The 16,522-nt window shown below is 38.9% G+C and overlaps 1 protein-coding gene across 1 annotated transcript in view; it reads left to right on the top strand.

The window, feature by feature from the left end:
- LOC124723063 (ATP-dependent helicase brm-like) overlaps positions 1 to 16,522 on the top strand; it is a 256,556-nt gene that overhangs the window by 14,562 nt on the left and 225,472 nt on the right. The window contains exon 4 of the mRNA XM_047248240.1: positions 10,509 to 10,653. Within this exon, the coding sequence (XP_047104196.1) occupies positions 10,509 to 10,653 (145 nt within the window). The remainder of the gene's footprint in view (positions 1 to 10,508; positions 10,654 to 16,522) is intronic.

Raw genomic sequence — 16,522 nt, 5'->3', positions numbered from 1 at the left:
AACAACTGTACAGTGCATAGAGGAAGATACTCCACACCATTATTAGCAATTTTATGCCCTGTTGTACTTGTTTATGAAGTGAGGGAAAGAATGACAGTCTGTGTGCCTCGGTACATGCTTTGATCATTCTCGTATTATTCTTGTGATCCCCATCTCACCAAATCTTCATAGGTTCTTTAAATTTACCCAACAGGGTTTGGCAAGAACACTGTTGCCTTTCCTCCAAAGATTTGCATTGAAGTTCCATGACAATCTGTGTTACATTTATGTATTGGTTGTGTTCATGTCTCTCAATTCTAGCACTGAATCACAAAATTTGTGTAATGGAGTCAAAATTCTGGATCAGTATGTGGAATTGGCTACTCTAGAGTCTTGTATTACAGATGCACTGCTCTTTCACAGCGCCCTTCCAACAGATCAAAGTTTTCTATTTTCCCTTCTACATATTATTTCTTGTCTTTTTCCCCATTTCATATCATTTCTTAGTTTTACCACTAAATATTTAAATGACAGTCTCCAGAAATTGACCACTAAATATTATTATTGGATACTGTCATGTTCTTTTTCTTTTTATGGGCATTATATTGCATTTGTTCACACTTAAAGAGAGCATCCCTTCATTACACCCAGTGTAAATTCTTGTAAAGCTGTTTCTCATTTACTTACCGTCATCAAATGACAATACTTTGCAGTAGGCAGCTGCATTGTTGGTGAACCCCTCAAGGTGGTGCACAGTGTTTCCTATCTGAAGGTGCGAATTAATTTACTGTGGTAATAGAGAGCACATTATTTGTCTACATATTTGGACACACCTGTCCCATAGTGTTGCTCTCTGTAACAGTGCCATAGCATGCACTGTGAATCAGAAATTGGAGACATGGTCTATCCACTTAATTGTCATTTTTCTGAATGTGTTGTAGCTTTTGTGCAATCATGTTCTGATACCACAGAGGTGTGTTGGTATAACCCTGTAGAACATTAGAAGGCCTGTTATACTTTGTTAGGAGAAACATAATATAACTTCAGTTTCTGATGAACTTACTCTGTTGAGTATAACTTACTGGTTTTTATTAGTAAAATATTATTTGACCAAAACATGTATCAGTGATTGTCACCACCACCACCACCATTCATTTAACACCTACTGCAGGATAAAAGCTTCTTTTAGATTTCTTCATACATAGCAGTCTTCAGCTGTACACATCCATTATGCTTCTGCTTCTGCTGGGACATTGTCTAGCCCAGTGTGCAACACAAAGTTGCTTATCCTCTCTCCTTCCTCAACATAGTAAATCTTGAAGAATTACAAACTCACTTCTATCTCTTATCCAAATTACTTAGTTAACTACAAATGCCATTGTTACATTTATAGACCAAGCGAGGTGGTGCAGTGGTTAGCACACTGAACTCGCTTTCAGGAGGACGACGGTTCAATCCCACGTCCGGCCACCCTGATTTAGGTTTTCCGTGATTTCCCTAAATCACTCCAGGCAAATGCCGGGATGGTTCCTTTGAAAGGGCATGGCCAACTTCCTTCCCCGTCCTTCCCTAATCCGATGAGACCGATGACCTCGCTGTTTGGTCTCTTCCCCCAAATAATCCAATGCTTTACATTTATAATTGCTTATTTGACTTCTTGTGACAAGTATATAACAATCTTAAATGGGTGATGATGTGTGTTCAGATCAGTTCTCAGGTTTGATCCCTTTGCGTTTGTATTTCTTAGTACACTTAAAATGTTAACGCAAAAATTAATTCCTATTACTTTATTTCCATTTTACTTGAAGGTTTCATTGTTTTGAATAGTTAAATTTCATTCATTTCTACAAAAAAAGATTTCCTTTACTAGAAATGTGATGTTACCGACAATGTTTCCACATTTCCAGGAGATTAAAATAAATATTCGATCTTGTAAATAACACTCCTATAAACATTTTTACCATAATTTACCATTTTAGAAATTATAGCAATTTATATTTACTTAGCACATTTATAAATATATTTAGGTGCTATCATATTGCTTTTCTGGTGGCTGTAGAATCATAATTACAGGGAAGAAGTCAGAAAAGTATAGAAAATAAGGAAACAAGTTGTTTTAGTAGACATGTTCATAAATCATTTAAATATTAGGAATTTTGCCAGTAATTATCTGAATAACAAACGTGTTTACTCCCCATATCAGAATTAGCATGCACAGTAGTGACACTTATGAGGTACACATAAAATGCAACTCATTAATCTTTTATTTTGTTGGTACCGTAAAGGTAAATTCTTACTTTAAAATTTTTGAATAGAGACATACCGTTGCACAATTTATTCAACATTTTAATTTTGTGCCTCTGATGACAATATTTAAGGGAAATTATTGCAGATGTTTGATCTATACTGTTAGGTGCCATTTCTAATGTCCGAAATGTGTTAATATCCGAGTCAGTGAGTGATGGTTGTACCAAAGTGAGAATGTGCCACTTGCCTTATTACATACATGTACTTCAGCGCATTTACTCAGCAACACACTTGTGCCGGACCCAAATCATGAGTGCACTAAGCAGCCATCTGAATCACATAATTTAATTCATATAGATGTTTCACTGCTGGCTCCCTCCCCCCCCCCCCCCCCCCCTCTCTCTCTCTCTCTCTTTCTTTCTTTTCTCTCTCAATATTCTTCTTTCTTCTACTGCATTTTTAAACATACTGTTTATTTTATAAGTGTCAGTACTTAGTGAAATGTTGACACTAAAATTAACAGGAAAAGTTTTCAACCAACAGTTGGTATATTGATCTATGAGGGGCATTTGAAAAGTCCGAGAGATGGCACCACCAGTGCGTATCGAGGTCATGTTTAGTTAGTAGCATCTTTTGAAAGAACGCACACCAAGTTTCAGCCATATTGGTCAATTTCTTTGTGTTTGGCATTCGTGTGAATCAAGGAAGTCGAGTGATAGTCAAAAAATGGACGAAAAAGAATTTTGTGTGGTGATTAATCATTACCTTATGAAAGGCAAAATGCCTCAGGAGACTAAAGAGAAGCTTGATAAACATTACGGTGACTCTGCACCTTCGATTAGAACAGTTTATAAGTGGATTCAAAATTTTCGGAGTGGCCGTATGGGCACACGTGATGCTGAACGCCCTGTGGAGGTTACGACTCCAGAAATCATTGATAAAATCCATGATATGGTGATGGCTGACAGAAGAGTTAAGGTGTGTGAGATTGCTAGTGCTGTGGGCATCTCTAATGAACGGGTACATAATATTTTGCATAAACATTTGGACATGAGAAAGATATCTGCAAGATGGGTTCCATGGTTGCTCATGCTTGACCAAAAATGAAATCGTTTGAAGTGTTGTAACGATGGTTTGCAGCTGTTCAGGAAGAATCTGCAGGACTTTAAGCATTGTTTTGTCACTGTTGATGAAACATAGATACATTAGTATATACCTGAGACCAAACAGCAATCTTAACAATGGGTTACCAAGGAGAATCTGCACCAAAAAAGGCGAAGACCACTCCTTCGGCCGGAAAGGTTACGGCGACTGTTGTTTGGGATTCGTATGGTATAATCCTCATCGACTATCTGGAAACAGGTAAAACTATTACAGGTGATTAATTGTTATTGGACCGTTTGAAAACCGAGCTGCAAGAAAATTACCAGTGATTGAACCGCAAAAAAAGTCCTTTTCCATAATGACACTGCACCAACACACACCTCAGCAGTTGTGGTCGCAAAATTATTGGAAATAGAATTCAAACTCGTTTCACATCCCCCCTATTCTCCAGACTTGGCTCCCTTGGACTACTATTTGTTCCCCAATTTGAAGAAATGGCTGGCGGGACAAAGATTTTATTCAAACAAGGAGGTGATTGCAGCAACTGATAGCTGTTTTGCAGACTTGGACAATTCATATTATTTGGAAGGGATCAACAAATTAGAACAGCATTGGATGAAGTGTATAAGTGTACAAGGAGACTATGTCGAAAAATAAAAAAGGTTTACCCCAAACACGTAAGTAGTTTTTATTTTTGCACAGACTTTCTGTTATGTCCTAGCCAGTAATGCCACCCGAGCCCGCTGCCAAAAGGTTGGCAGCATCAAAGTCCGGACGCCGTCCGCATAAGCAGCGCCAGCGAGACAGCAAATTGCCGCAAGTCTGCGCGCGCCACTGCTGGCTTCTGGCTTCTTAAGCGCTGGAGTCGCGAGCGCTAGGACAGTTCTGTATTCGCCGCTCAGTTGTATACTCGCCTCCGAGTTGTGTACTTGCTAGTCAGTTGGGTGTTCATCGCAGCAGAGTTGTTGTTTGTCGTCAGCCGACGCTGACCTAGCCGCTCCGACTTGAACTAGACAGATTTCCGTAGACACGGAGTTCACCACCTTGTTTCTGTATCTTCGTGAATAAAGATAAGTACCGACTTTTATTTAATCTGAGTGTTTGGGCTTTCATCTTTCTGTTCACTGTTCCAGCGGACCGGTCGGCCCGCTGTTAAAAGTGTGGCGGTGACTTCGTAAGCCATTTCTACAGCCAAGTGTTTGTCGCTACGAACACCGCCACAAAACTTTCCAAATGCCCCTTGTAAAAGTGGCCTCCAAAAGGTTTAAATACCTGTTTGCATTTTCAGCGTTCATTACATTTCTGTGTTCTTCAGTGTGTGTTCAGTAAATCTTGTCCAAATAAAACGTTTTCAAGATGGTTGTTAATAAAGAAGATTGCACTTGTACACTGCACACCGCAGGTCTGAGAGTGTGTAGATTGTTCAATATTTAGGTGTGTGTGTGTGTGTGTGTGTGTGTGTGTGTGTGTGTGTGTGTGTCAATAATGCAGCAACGTGGTCCTAACAGCACTTTGGTAGCACTCCAAAATGTGTTCTTTGGCTGGATAGTCAAATGTTAGCTCAAAACAGTGTGTTTTTCCAGACCATAAAATGTTAGCAGCTGTTTATCATGTGCAGCTGGATGAAAATGCTTCATGTAGCTGACCAGCAGATTCATGCCCTCTACATGCCATTTGGAGAACTGCTGAAGCTGTGACTCCATGAGACGAGGCTCTCGCGACTATGTGGCAATTACTGCAATTAATAAATGAAAGTAATTTGAAAGTTCATGCTGAATGTTCCTGCATTCAACTTTTGTTGGGTTTACATTTTTTCTCTGAGTTGCAGGCTTGTGCGGTCTCGTGCATTGTTAAAATAAATAGTTTAACACATTACTCTTATAAAATACTACTGCTTACCTCTTGATCCAGCAGATACGAGAACTGTTGACTGAGAGATGTTGAAGGAAGTGAACAGAGTGCAGATGTCTCACTGAATAATCAGTTAGGTTTTCAGAATGAGTAAAAGTTTCCTGTTGTGGATATTTAAGTGATTGTGTGTGACCGACAGATCGTATCTGTTAATCAGTACCTTAAACTACATTATAGTACAGGTATGATAAGTGTGGGACCCCAAGCCCTAACCGTACTTCTTCGTTTTGTGTGCTACAGTCACTCTATTACTCTAGCTTTCCTCAGAATTGATATGTAGGACAGATTTCTTGTTGTCAGTCTGGCTTGTTTGTTGGACACTGATGATGGCTTTTCCCACTTCCTTTGTTATTGTCCTCAAAATGGTGGTATACAGCACTCCTTTCAGTTAATCCATGTTTGGTCCTTGCTTCCAGGTTTGACCTCAATATTTTCAAAAAATTTTACGATAGTATGGGCTGTGCGGAGAAAGTCGCCCAATACATAGAATGGTAGCCAGTCCATGTGGGTGTCGGGTACCAAAATGATGATACCTGCTGATTGCGCAGGGAACACACTTTCTGTGAAAGTTAAATCATGGCCTGTCATTGTGATGTGATGCCGTGTTGAAACTTCCTGGCAGATTAAAACTGTGTGCCGGGCCGAGACTCAAACTCGGGACCTTTGCCTTTCGCGGGCAAGTGCTCTACCAACTGAGCTACCCAAGCACAACTCACGTCCCGTCCTCACAGCTTTACTTCTGCCAGTACCTCGTCTCCTACCTTCCAAACTTAACAGAAGCTCTCCTGCGAACCTCTCGCAGGAGAGCTTCTGTTAAGTTTGGAAGGTAGGAGACGAGGTACTGGCAGAAGTAAAGCTGTGAGGACAGGACGTGAGTTGTGCTTGGGTAGCTCAGTTAGTAGAGCACTTGCCCGTGAAAGGCTAAGGTCCCGAGTTCAAGTCTCGGCCCAGCACACAGCTTTAATCTGCCAGGAAGTTTCATATTAGCGCACACTCCGCTGCAGAGTGAAAATCTCATTCTGATGCCGTGTTTCTTATCCCCAGTGTGAGGCTATAAATGTTAACACTTTCGGCCTATGTCTTCAACAAGTAGTGTTCTGTAGCTTGGACACAAGTGCTCACACACACACACACACACACACACACACACACACACACACGCACACGCACACACGTTAAAAAGTATTCCATATATAGAGAAATGGTAGTATGGACCAAAACAAGGAAAAAATCTGGTAAACATGATCTCAGAAGTGGATACCTTCAGAGCTATGAGAACTTGTCAGTCTTTGCTGCTGTGAAACACACTTCTAGTAGACTGAACAAGTGCCTCTTAAGTGCGCATTTTAGAGCCCATCTTTATTAAACATTTTTTTTCTTTTTTGGTCCATAGTACCTTCTCCCAAAATACGGGAAACAAGCCCGTAGTAGAAGACATTTGTTTCACAGTGTCGGAAATGAAGTAGTGCTTATAGTTCTTTAGGTATATGTTCTAGAGGCCATGTTTAAAAGACTTTTTTGCTTCAAATTTTCATTTCTGTTGTATCCCTGAGTATTGATCATTCCTCCTGTGATCCAGCTGCCCCTACTAATCTCGTTTTATGCAACCCAAAATGTTATATCTGGCCTTCAAAAACCATGTGCAAGATTTTCATATTCTATCGCTCACTACACACATACAGAAACAATGAACAGGGTCTTCTTGTAGGAAATTTAATGTAGTTAAATTTTGTACTGGGTACTTTTTTGCTATTCAAAAAAATGTACAAAAATAAACTTCAAATGCACCTCCACTCCCACACTCTTAAAGCACCAGCAAGACTTCTAGTATGTTGTTTGTGGCACTCCTCTTACCACTGCACAAAAATTTCTGACTGCACGAACAGTTACTGATATTTTACCTTTTTGGTCTCTGTTGGTTGGTCTATTACACTACCAGTATAGTTGGCTATTTTATTAACATTATTAATTTAAATGTGCCCTTGGGGGTAATGAGAGAAAAACAACTTTTGTAAATATTATGCTAAAATTAATTATGTTGAAAATTTGATCCAAACTTAAACCTTACAACACAGTAGTTACGTAGTCTGAAGGCCTGACGAACACTACGATGTAACTGTTTGTTTTATGCTGTTACAGTTCACAAAACTGTTACGAAAATTTACATAAATGTCAATTTTACGATTTGTAAGTACTTGACTAAGTCAGTGGCATAATAAGGCCAGTCAGTCCAGGCTGAAAAATGTCGTATGTGGAAAATAATTTGTGCAGCCACAAATTTTTATCCAGTGGTGGGTGGGAGTGGCATGAACAACATACTAGAAATCCTTACTGGTGGGGGCCAAAGGTGGGAGAGGGGTTGCATTTGAAGGTCACTTGTGTATGCTTTTACTTGAAAACCATGACCTCTAGCGACACTGTATAGCAGTAAAAAATTTAATTACATTAAATTTCCTACAAAAAAGGCCCTGTTCATTTTTTCCTGTAGGAGTAACAGTTTTTGGAGAGCGAGCAAGAGAACATGAAAATCTTGCACGTGGTTTTTGAAGGACAGATATAACATTGTGGGTTGCATAAAAGGACGTTGGTTGGTGCAGCTGAATAACTGTATACAAGAACACACTGTGGCAATGGGACAGTGCATTGCTGGCTCACTAGCTAATATTTTCCAACACAAAATTGAGAACAATTCTTTTAAAACCCATGCTGAATGGGCAAATAAATTCCGTTATTGTGGAAGATATTTGGGTGATACACTAATTTTATTTCAAGGAACAGAAACTGAAATGGACACATTTCCCCTTACAGTGGATTAAGGTACACAAAAATATCACATTTACAATCAAACATGAATATCATAAAAAAGTAAACTTTCTAGAGTGCGAAATCAAAACAGGTGGATGAGTGCACTATTCAGCATCTTCCAGAAAAAAAGAACTACAGGCTGCGTAATTCCCAATAGTTCTTGCCATCCAGAAATGCATAAGGAAGAATATTTTCGGATTTGCATAGAGTGACTAATAAAATATTCACTTGCTAAAGATAATGTAACAACTGAGCTAAAACCACTATGATAAATGGCAAAAAGCAATGGTTACAATCCCACCAAATAACAGATAGCATTACTGTAGCTAAGTCACATGATAATCAAAAAGCTCATTTCACCTTCATACCATATGTGAGAAAAATTTCAGATAAAATCAAATTTTGTTAAAAAAAACCACTGAGAAAAGCTTCCGAACACACAGCACTGTATGATCACTAATTTGCCATTCTCTAGAACAGTACTGTAAATTCACCTGTTCAGGTGTTTTTAGTTAACATATGATAGCTCTGAGAGAATACGTATAGGACAGACATGAGACATGCTGGGAGCAAGAAGTTTAATTGTTTGGAATGTATGCCTCTTCATCCCTGGTATGGGTCAAGCTCCTTAGTCTAATGGGCCACTAAAAATCAATAGCTGTTCTAGGTCGTCTCCTTCGTAGTGATATTTTTACTGATGCATCGGTTCTCGCTAAACACCTTGTGACAGTAATGGCAACCATCTTCTTACCTAGCTGTCTTCCAAAAGTGTTGAAGACCTCCCTCTATCCTTTAATCCCCATAACCTTGAATTATTTAGTGAACCTTTTATTGTCTGGGAACTGCTCGAGGCTCTTGACTGGCTGCATCGATGGCCCCAAGCCCCGGTTTGATACCCAACATATGATTGTATCACAAACTGATTTATATTCCTGGAACCACAGCTGTTGAAAGGCGTGTTAGGAAGAACTACGCTTACGGCTGGTAAAATTGTTATTTATCAAAACAGGAATGGTTTCTTGGTTTGAAGCCCTGCATCATACGGTGAAATGCATCACCTGATGATGCGGCTCAAAACTACTGGTCATGTATTAATAAACAACAATTTTACCAGCTGTAAGCGGAGTTCATCCTAATATCATATGATAGTAACTCATATTCAGGGTCTTTAGCAATATTTGACTAGAAGATGTTTTCCCTTTACAATGCCGAGTTCTCGAATTGTGGGGTCATCCCCCCCACCCCTCCCCATTGCCACCCACCTCATCCCATGTGTAGTTTTTGAGAGAGACAATCCACAACAACTGTCCACAAGTTGGAAATAGAAATCTGAAAATCTGGCAGGTTTCTTCTAAATGCCAACATAAGGCATATGATACTGTGTGGCGCCATCACATTTTACTTACTCGCCATGACTGGGCTTTCGAGGCTCCCTACTGCTTTTTCTCTCTCCAATTGTTTAGTGTGAAGAGTTAGTTTATTGCTCAGCTCCCCGTGGATTAAAGGAAACAGTGTCCCTCAGGGCTGTATGCTGACTGTTATACTCTACCCTATCAGTATCAACAGGCTATTGACCTCAATCGGACCAGTAGTTGCCCACGCACTATATGTTGACATCTTCTGCATTTGGTATAGCTTCCAATCTGTAGCCTTGGCTGAATGCCAGCTTTAAGGAGCAATCTGCCTTTTCTCTGGCATGCAGATTTGCTCGACCCATTTACTCTTATGTCTCATGCAGTTAGTTTTCATCTCTGGCATCAGTATTACTTTCTGTGTCTTCATTTTATCACTCGTAAGTACTATCACAAGTTGATCATATTTATGGTTGATTTCACATACTGCCAATGTACTATCCCATGAACAAAGGACTGATGACCTCACTTTTTAGTTCTATAACAACCAGCCAACCAACCAACCAGCTGAAATAATCTGAAGTATGAGGAAATGGAAGAAAGACACTGTATGCTTGACACACTACCAAATTTAATTAATTTGATAGATAAGTAGATTGACTTGTGACATTTTGAAAGTAGGTTGTTTCACACATACGTTAGTATATTCATCTCATCTAATTGCAGCAAACACATTTAATGTCTTAGTGATTTACTGTATGTTTATTGTCACATTTTTGTTCTTGTGGTACCAAAATGATGATGATGATGTTGATGATGATGATATTTTTATCTTTCTGTTTACCTTGAAAACGATTGGTAGACAACATTGTACATTAGTGATGGTCAGCATGAAGAATGTTACGTTCTGAGTATTTGTAATATGCCTTGGAAATAGCAATTTTGTTGTTCCATTTTTCATGTTGTTTCCATACCAAACTCACTGGATTTAAAAGATGAATGAGAATAATTATCTTTTCTACTCTGAAAGCTTAAGTATGTTGGGACATTACTTTTTGTTATTTACTCAGTTACATGTAAAGTAGTGTAATGTAAATAATAACTTTCAAGGAAGAGCAGCAGAAGCAGTTCCAATACAACACTAATCAGTTGTATCAGTTACGGATGCAGATCATGGCCTACCGTATGCTGTCTCGCAACTTACCTCTACCAACACATGTTGTCTCGGGTATACAGACTCCTCAGCTGGGTGCAGGTGAGTAAAACATTGTCTCTTTTTAATGTAGTTCTTTATATTAACTATAATGTGTTGCCAGCACATTGTATTTTACAGGAGAACAGGCTCTGTTGTCCAGTTGTGGTGATCTGGATGCTTGTTTGACCACTTGGATGCATTGATCATCTCCAACCAGTACTATTAGTTTGAAGCAGATATGAGAGATTTTTTTATTGCTACCTCCCCTGTTTCTTTGTTATATTCCACTGAATCCTTAGTTTTATCAGGTAGAGAAATTATATTTATAGTTCAATTGTGTAGCTATGGACTATCTAGTTTTTTGTCAATTTAAGGCTAATTGACAATGATGTGCAAGCGATACAGTGTTTTCTATATTAACATGTAGAATTTATTGGCATGTTATGCAGGCAGAATTTGAGTAATTGCTTTATTTTGTTACATTTTGTACTATACAAAAATTAAAAACTAATGGCATGGTGATTTGGCTGCATTCATAAATCTATTTCCCATTTTCTTCAATATTAATGTTTAGTTCAGGTATTACTGTTCAATAAAATCATTTCGGTAATCTAGAATTTGCATGGTGGACATAATATGGCTTCACAGTATACCTCAGGTTCTTTACATGTGTAGTAATATAACTTCCTTATTTCAGATGGCTCAGTGCTCATGCTTAACACTTATGGCCTTAGAAGTAGCTGCTGTTACCTGCAGATTGGTTAAAATCTTTTTTTCTTTTAAGTTATAATTTCTGCATATAATGTCAGCATATTTTGTGTTTACTGGACTTTCTACTTTAAACAGATTAATTTTGGTATTGCTAGTGTTGAATACACATATGACAGTTCCAATCAATAGTATTTATTGCAGTAAAAAATTGAAAAAGAATTCCAGTATTTATATACGTAAGCAAACATAACGTTTCTGATTAAGTTTGTTTATATTTACTATGCAGATGGACACACACAACCCAAAATCAAAGTGAATGGGTGTTATTAGAGTAAGATTAAAGATATAATAGAAAGTATACGAAGGCTCACTTGATTCATCAAGTGCTTCATTTTGTTTCAATCCATCATGTCCTGTGTACACAGTTAAGCCATGAACTTTGTCCACATTGGTCCAATCACCATCAAAGTCATTTCTGTTCCTTTTTCTGCTTTGAATAGGCATAGATTTAGAAAATAAAATATGCTCAGATTCATTTCCTGATGTATCTGCAGGAGAATATTTCATATCAACAAAATCCTTGAAAATAATATGATAAATAAACATATGCTGCAATTCAACTTCAAACAGATCTTGATTTAAAACTGTTCTCAGCTGATGTATAATCTGAATCTTCATCAAATACTCAGTTTTCATCATCTGAAGACTCATCAAGGACTTTGTAAATAATTCGCTCCAAATGTTTATCCTATTCACTACATATTTCAACCACAAAATCAACAAGAAAGCACACAAAATACACGAATCAAAGAGAACTCTAATGTCAGATAAAGCCTACAAAGCAGGTGACAATACCAAAGGTTTCAGTAATGATGAATGTTTACAGTAAAGCTGCTGCTGCCAGTTTTTAAAACTACAAAGCCTGTAGAACGAACACACTTTGTGGGTGTTTTAAATATACATACGATGCCATGGAAAACTGTCAAAATGGGGGTGACATAATATTACGCCACCAAACATTCTTACTTCCTGTTGTTGCCGTAATATTATATCAGCCACACGGTAAGTCTTATACAATAGAAACCTTCAAATGCCTCTAAATTGTTAAACCCCAGTGTGGGTTTTGTCAGGGATTGAGTGAAAAGGGTTCATGCTACAGGCAATTCAGTTGGTTGATCGAACTGAAAAGCAGACATGATTGTCTGACTTAGGTTTCTTATATGGCTATTGAATTCATCGTAAGCCTTTCATTGGCTTCTCATGACATATTGTAGTTTCTGCCACAAGCCACTCTCTTTTCATCTGTACAGCTTTTTTTCTGATGTGGATGTAGGAGATGGGAGGCTGATGAAGAGAATAAGCACTCAAAAGGAATAATTAACCTTGAAGCTTATTCTGAATCTTGAGTACAAATTAACCTCCCTAGCTGAGGTGCCTTCATGCAGAAGTCAAATCCTTGTACAGAGAGAGTGACTAACACTGTTCTGTCAACAAACTGAAACCCTCGTCTGAATCTTTGTTCACCTTTTCCCTTAGCCCCTACTAGTCCCAGACATGAAACAGTGTCTAAGGCTTCACATCACTTATTGGCTATATTCATTCATTATTCTTCAGTTATCCTTCAAATGCTGTTTGGAGTGGTTAAGAAGTCTGTCTGTCTGTCTGTCTGTTTGTGGTCATTGAATTCGTCATAAGCTTTTCAATTGGCTTCTCATGACGTATTGTAGACCTCACCACAAGCCCCTCTCTCCTTCTCTTCTACAGCTTGTGTTCTCTGTCTTGTAGTTATTGCCTAAGGACCTTGTCTCATTAATTCTGTTACCTAATTTATTTTTGTTGTCTGAGGCCTTCGCTTCGATAATTCTGTCAAATAACCCATCTCTTATCTCTATAGAACTCCCAAGCCACTACCTGTAGCCCAACACATGTGGCCCTTATGGCTTCTGCCAGAGAAAAGTTTTGTCTTTACTATAACGTACTTCGTACTTTCAGTATTTTTCATAGGACTTTTTGTTATAAGAATATGGGACAAGTACTCAGAGCTCTCAGAGTATGCATTTTAGGGCCAATATTTACTAGACAGTTTTGTTTTGGCCCGTAGTGCCACATCTCTGAATATGGGATACTTTTTTAACACCCTTTGTGTGTGTGTGTGTGTGTGTGTGTGTGTGTGTGTGTGTGTTTCTTACCATTTCTAATTTCAAGATGGGCCATTGACAGAAGTGCGCACACACACTATGACCTGTTTGTAGAACAAAAATCTCCTTTGTAAAATTCAACTGAATTTTGCAAATAGAGATTTTGTGAAGCTCAGTTTGCTCTGTTCATTTATGAGATCTCGAGTGCTGTGCACAACGATGTCCAGTTTGATGCAGTCGTTATGGCTTGGCACGACATACTTTCAGTGCCTGCTGAGGGAGTTACTTCACAGCTGGTGGCATTCCTGGATCACTGGCCACCTTCCATATTACAGTGGCCTTGCAGCAACCTGACATGCAGGGTGAGATGATGGCAGGATACTCCTCATGTTCAATACCAATTAGGTAACTGTCAAGGTCACCAACTGCCACTCATTCACTGGGACCTAGGGTTCAAGGCACTCACCCCATTGCCCAGTACTATGGTTTCAACCTGCGACATAACCTAGCTTTGCTGCCATGGTCACCAGCTGCCTTCATCCCTGCTGACTGTGTCAGCAGCACTAACATAGCACTATCACAGCCTGGATTGAGCACCACAGAGCAGCCTTGCTTTTGTATGAGCCAAAGGTCAGTCTTACATCTCCGGCAATGTATATGAAAGCTTATGGTTAATGAAGAGTTCAGCACAGCTGTTGGTGTCGTACTGATGGGTTCTCATTCTCCACAACCACTGATTGAACCTGGAATACGTAGGTGGGAATTAACCATGCCATCCTGATGGCAAAAGAATGGCTTCTCACCCCTCCAGTAGCGAGTTTACTAATCCCAACCTCGACACAGTGTTCCTTGAGTTACATAAAGCGTTTGATACAGTTTCTTACTGTTGCTTAGTAAACGAAATAATAGCTTAGTGAGTATCTCAACAGGTGTATGATTGTAATTGACAGATGTGATGGTGAGTTTAGGTTACCCCAAAAGTGTGTGTTAATGTTTACAAGATCCACCACCAAAGTCAGAACAAATTTAAATTTCCCCCACGTTGCTCTTCCACCAGAGGCAATTACTGGCATTGTGCTCTATCAATTACTGGTAGTTAACAGTTGAATGGTGAAGATGTTGAAATGAAATGCAGAATATGATAAAAGATTTGAAATTATTGAAGACCATTGTCCTGGGCGCTCAACATCAGACATAATTCGCTCCTTTAAATACATGAAATCCACAGTTTGTTGTTCTGGCAAAAATTTGGCTTTAGTACACTCAAATAAATATTCTAGTGTTCCAGTGAAGAAGGTTCAGCATTGATATAGGAGAATCCAAGTTAGTCATGGTGATCATTGCTGAAGTTTCTAAGTGTAAGTGGGCAAGCAACCCATAGAATTTCTGAGGAGGATCTTCAAAACAAAACCTATGTTTTCTGAGACTAATAGGGCAAAACAATGAGAAAATAAAACTTAAGTCACAAAGGAAATGCACCATATACAGCAACAAAACACAGTGCTCATACAAGCGTCTGCCAACCAAAGTGTGTCAAAGGCTTTAGGAAGAATATGCGGTGCTTCCTAACAACAAATTGCCTCCGATGAGTGTGACTTGACAGCTGTTTATATTAGATTCATTTGAGCAGTTGCGGGCGGGCTCTTGCGCATGCACAGTTGAGTCACGTATTAGTAGTACCTTCTCCCACTTCTGGCTACAGATGTGCGGCTGGGTGCCACTATCTAAATTGCTCCGGTTCGGAAATATTGTAGATCTGGGGCTGATGCACAGAGCAGTCTGAGTTGTAGTGGGGAGGTGGGTAGTCTCCACGTGACCTGTGTTCACGTTTAGTGATTTTGCTGTTTCCTCTTAGTTTATTGCTCTCACATTAAATGAAAACAAAACAGATTTCTGTAGCCGGGAGCTACCAAATGAATTAGAATACGTTCGAATAATTATGGAAGGCTAAAATATGTTTTTAGTTTCAGGTTTTATTTCCACCTTTCTGACGGTCAAGCATTAATCACCTTGCAGAACAATGAAGTTATTTTTGTCGGTTTGCTAAAGAGCTTTGGTTTTTATTAATCTTTTGCGCTGAGGCAGTCAATTTAGTTTCACACTGTTGGCTAGTTTCAACTTCGCTGCATTTCAAGTGCACGTTTTCCATCTTCTCGCTCGTATGGCATTATGCCATAATAAAAAACCATACATGAGATAATATAGTAGTGGTACTCAAGAAAATTTACATCTGAATCTGGACATATGATTGTGCACTTTAAGCCGAATTATGCATTTTAGGATGGTTCACGAAATTCCGATGCTGTTGAAGTATCGTTTGGTGTCTTGTTTCTTTTATGACCTAATGCAAGATCTTTTAATGTTTTACACATACGAGCATGCGGGCTTCCTGCGTCATCGTAGCTGCACTGGCGCAGTGATGTCTGTTATTTGGCGCTCTCTGGCAACTGCTGAAACAAACCAATTTCTAACAGGTCACTGGAAAATATTGCGAATGGTGGTTTGAAAAGTGTTACTTTCAAAGTAAATTTCGTTTTACGCAAGATGAACTATGTGCAAGAATGTACAATGAATTTCTTAAATCACAGAGCGTTTGACTCTCATTTAAAAATCAACACTTTGAGGACGACCATCTAGAAGAATTTCGAGCCTAGAAGATCAGACATTTACATCGTTAATAAAAATTTTACTGGCACATTTCTGTGATTTATCTTAGTGTAACACGCGCAAAAGATCAGCATTATATGTGGAAGCTGAGCTTCTCTTGCAGCTTATTAATCTTTGAGAGAAATATTATTTGTGAAAGCTTTGTTTTTCTCGTAGCAACACTATGTATATTAATTTAAACCACTAACTTTTCTTTTTTGTGTGTTTGTGCTACTTAAGAGTGATCTTGCTATTGGTTGACTAAATAACATGTCTTATACTGTCATCAGCTGGCAAGATCACGTGACATGAGCTATGACTGGCTTACAAAAGCGCATCGCAGTCTCAATTTCGTTGCTTCGGAAAGTAACATGCAGCATTTGGTGGAATTCGAATTTATACCTCTGTAACACGAAAAAATGCAGTGTACATGT

This window comes from Schistocerca piceifrons, chromosome X (assembly GCF_021461385.2).
Source record: "Schistocerca piceifrons isolate TAMUIC-IGC-003096 chromosome X, iqSchPice1.1, whole genome shotgun sequence".
Lineage (NCBI taxonomy): Eukaryota > Metazoa > Arthropoda > Insecta > Orthoptera > Acrididae > Schistocerca > Schistocerca piceifrons.
The sequence above is the reverse complement of the archived record's forward strand: the minus strand, read 5'-3'. Positions and strand labels throughout refer to the sequence as shown.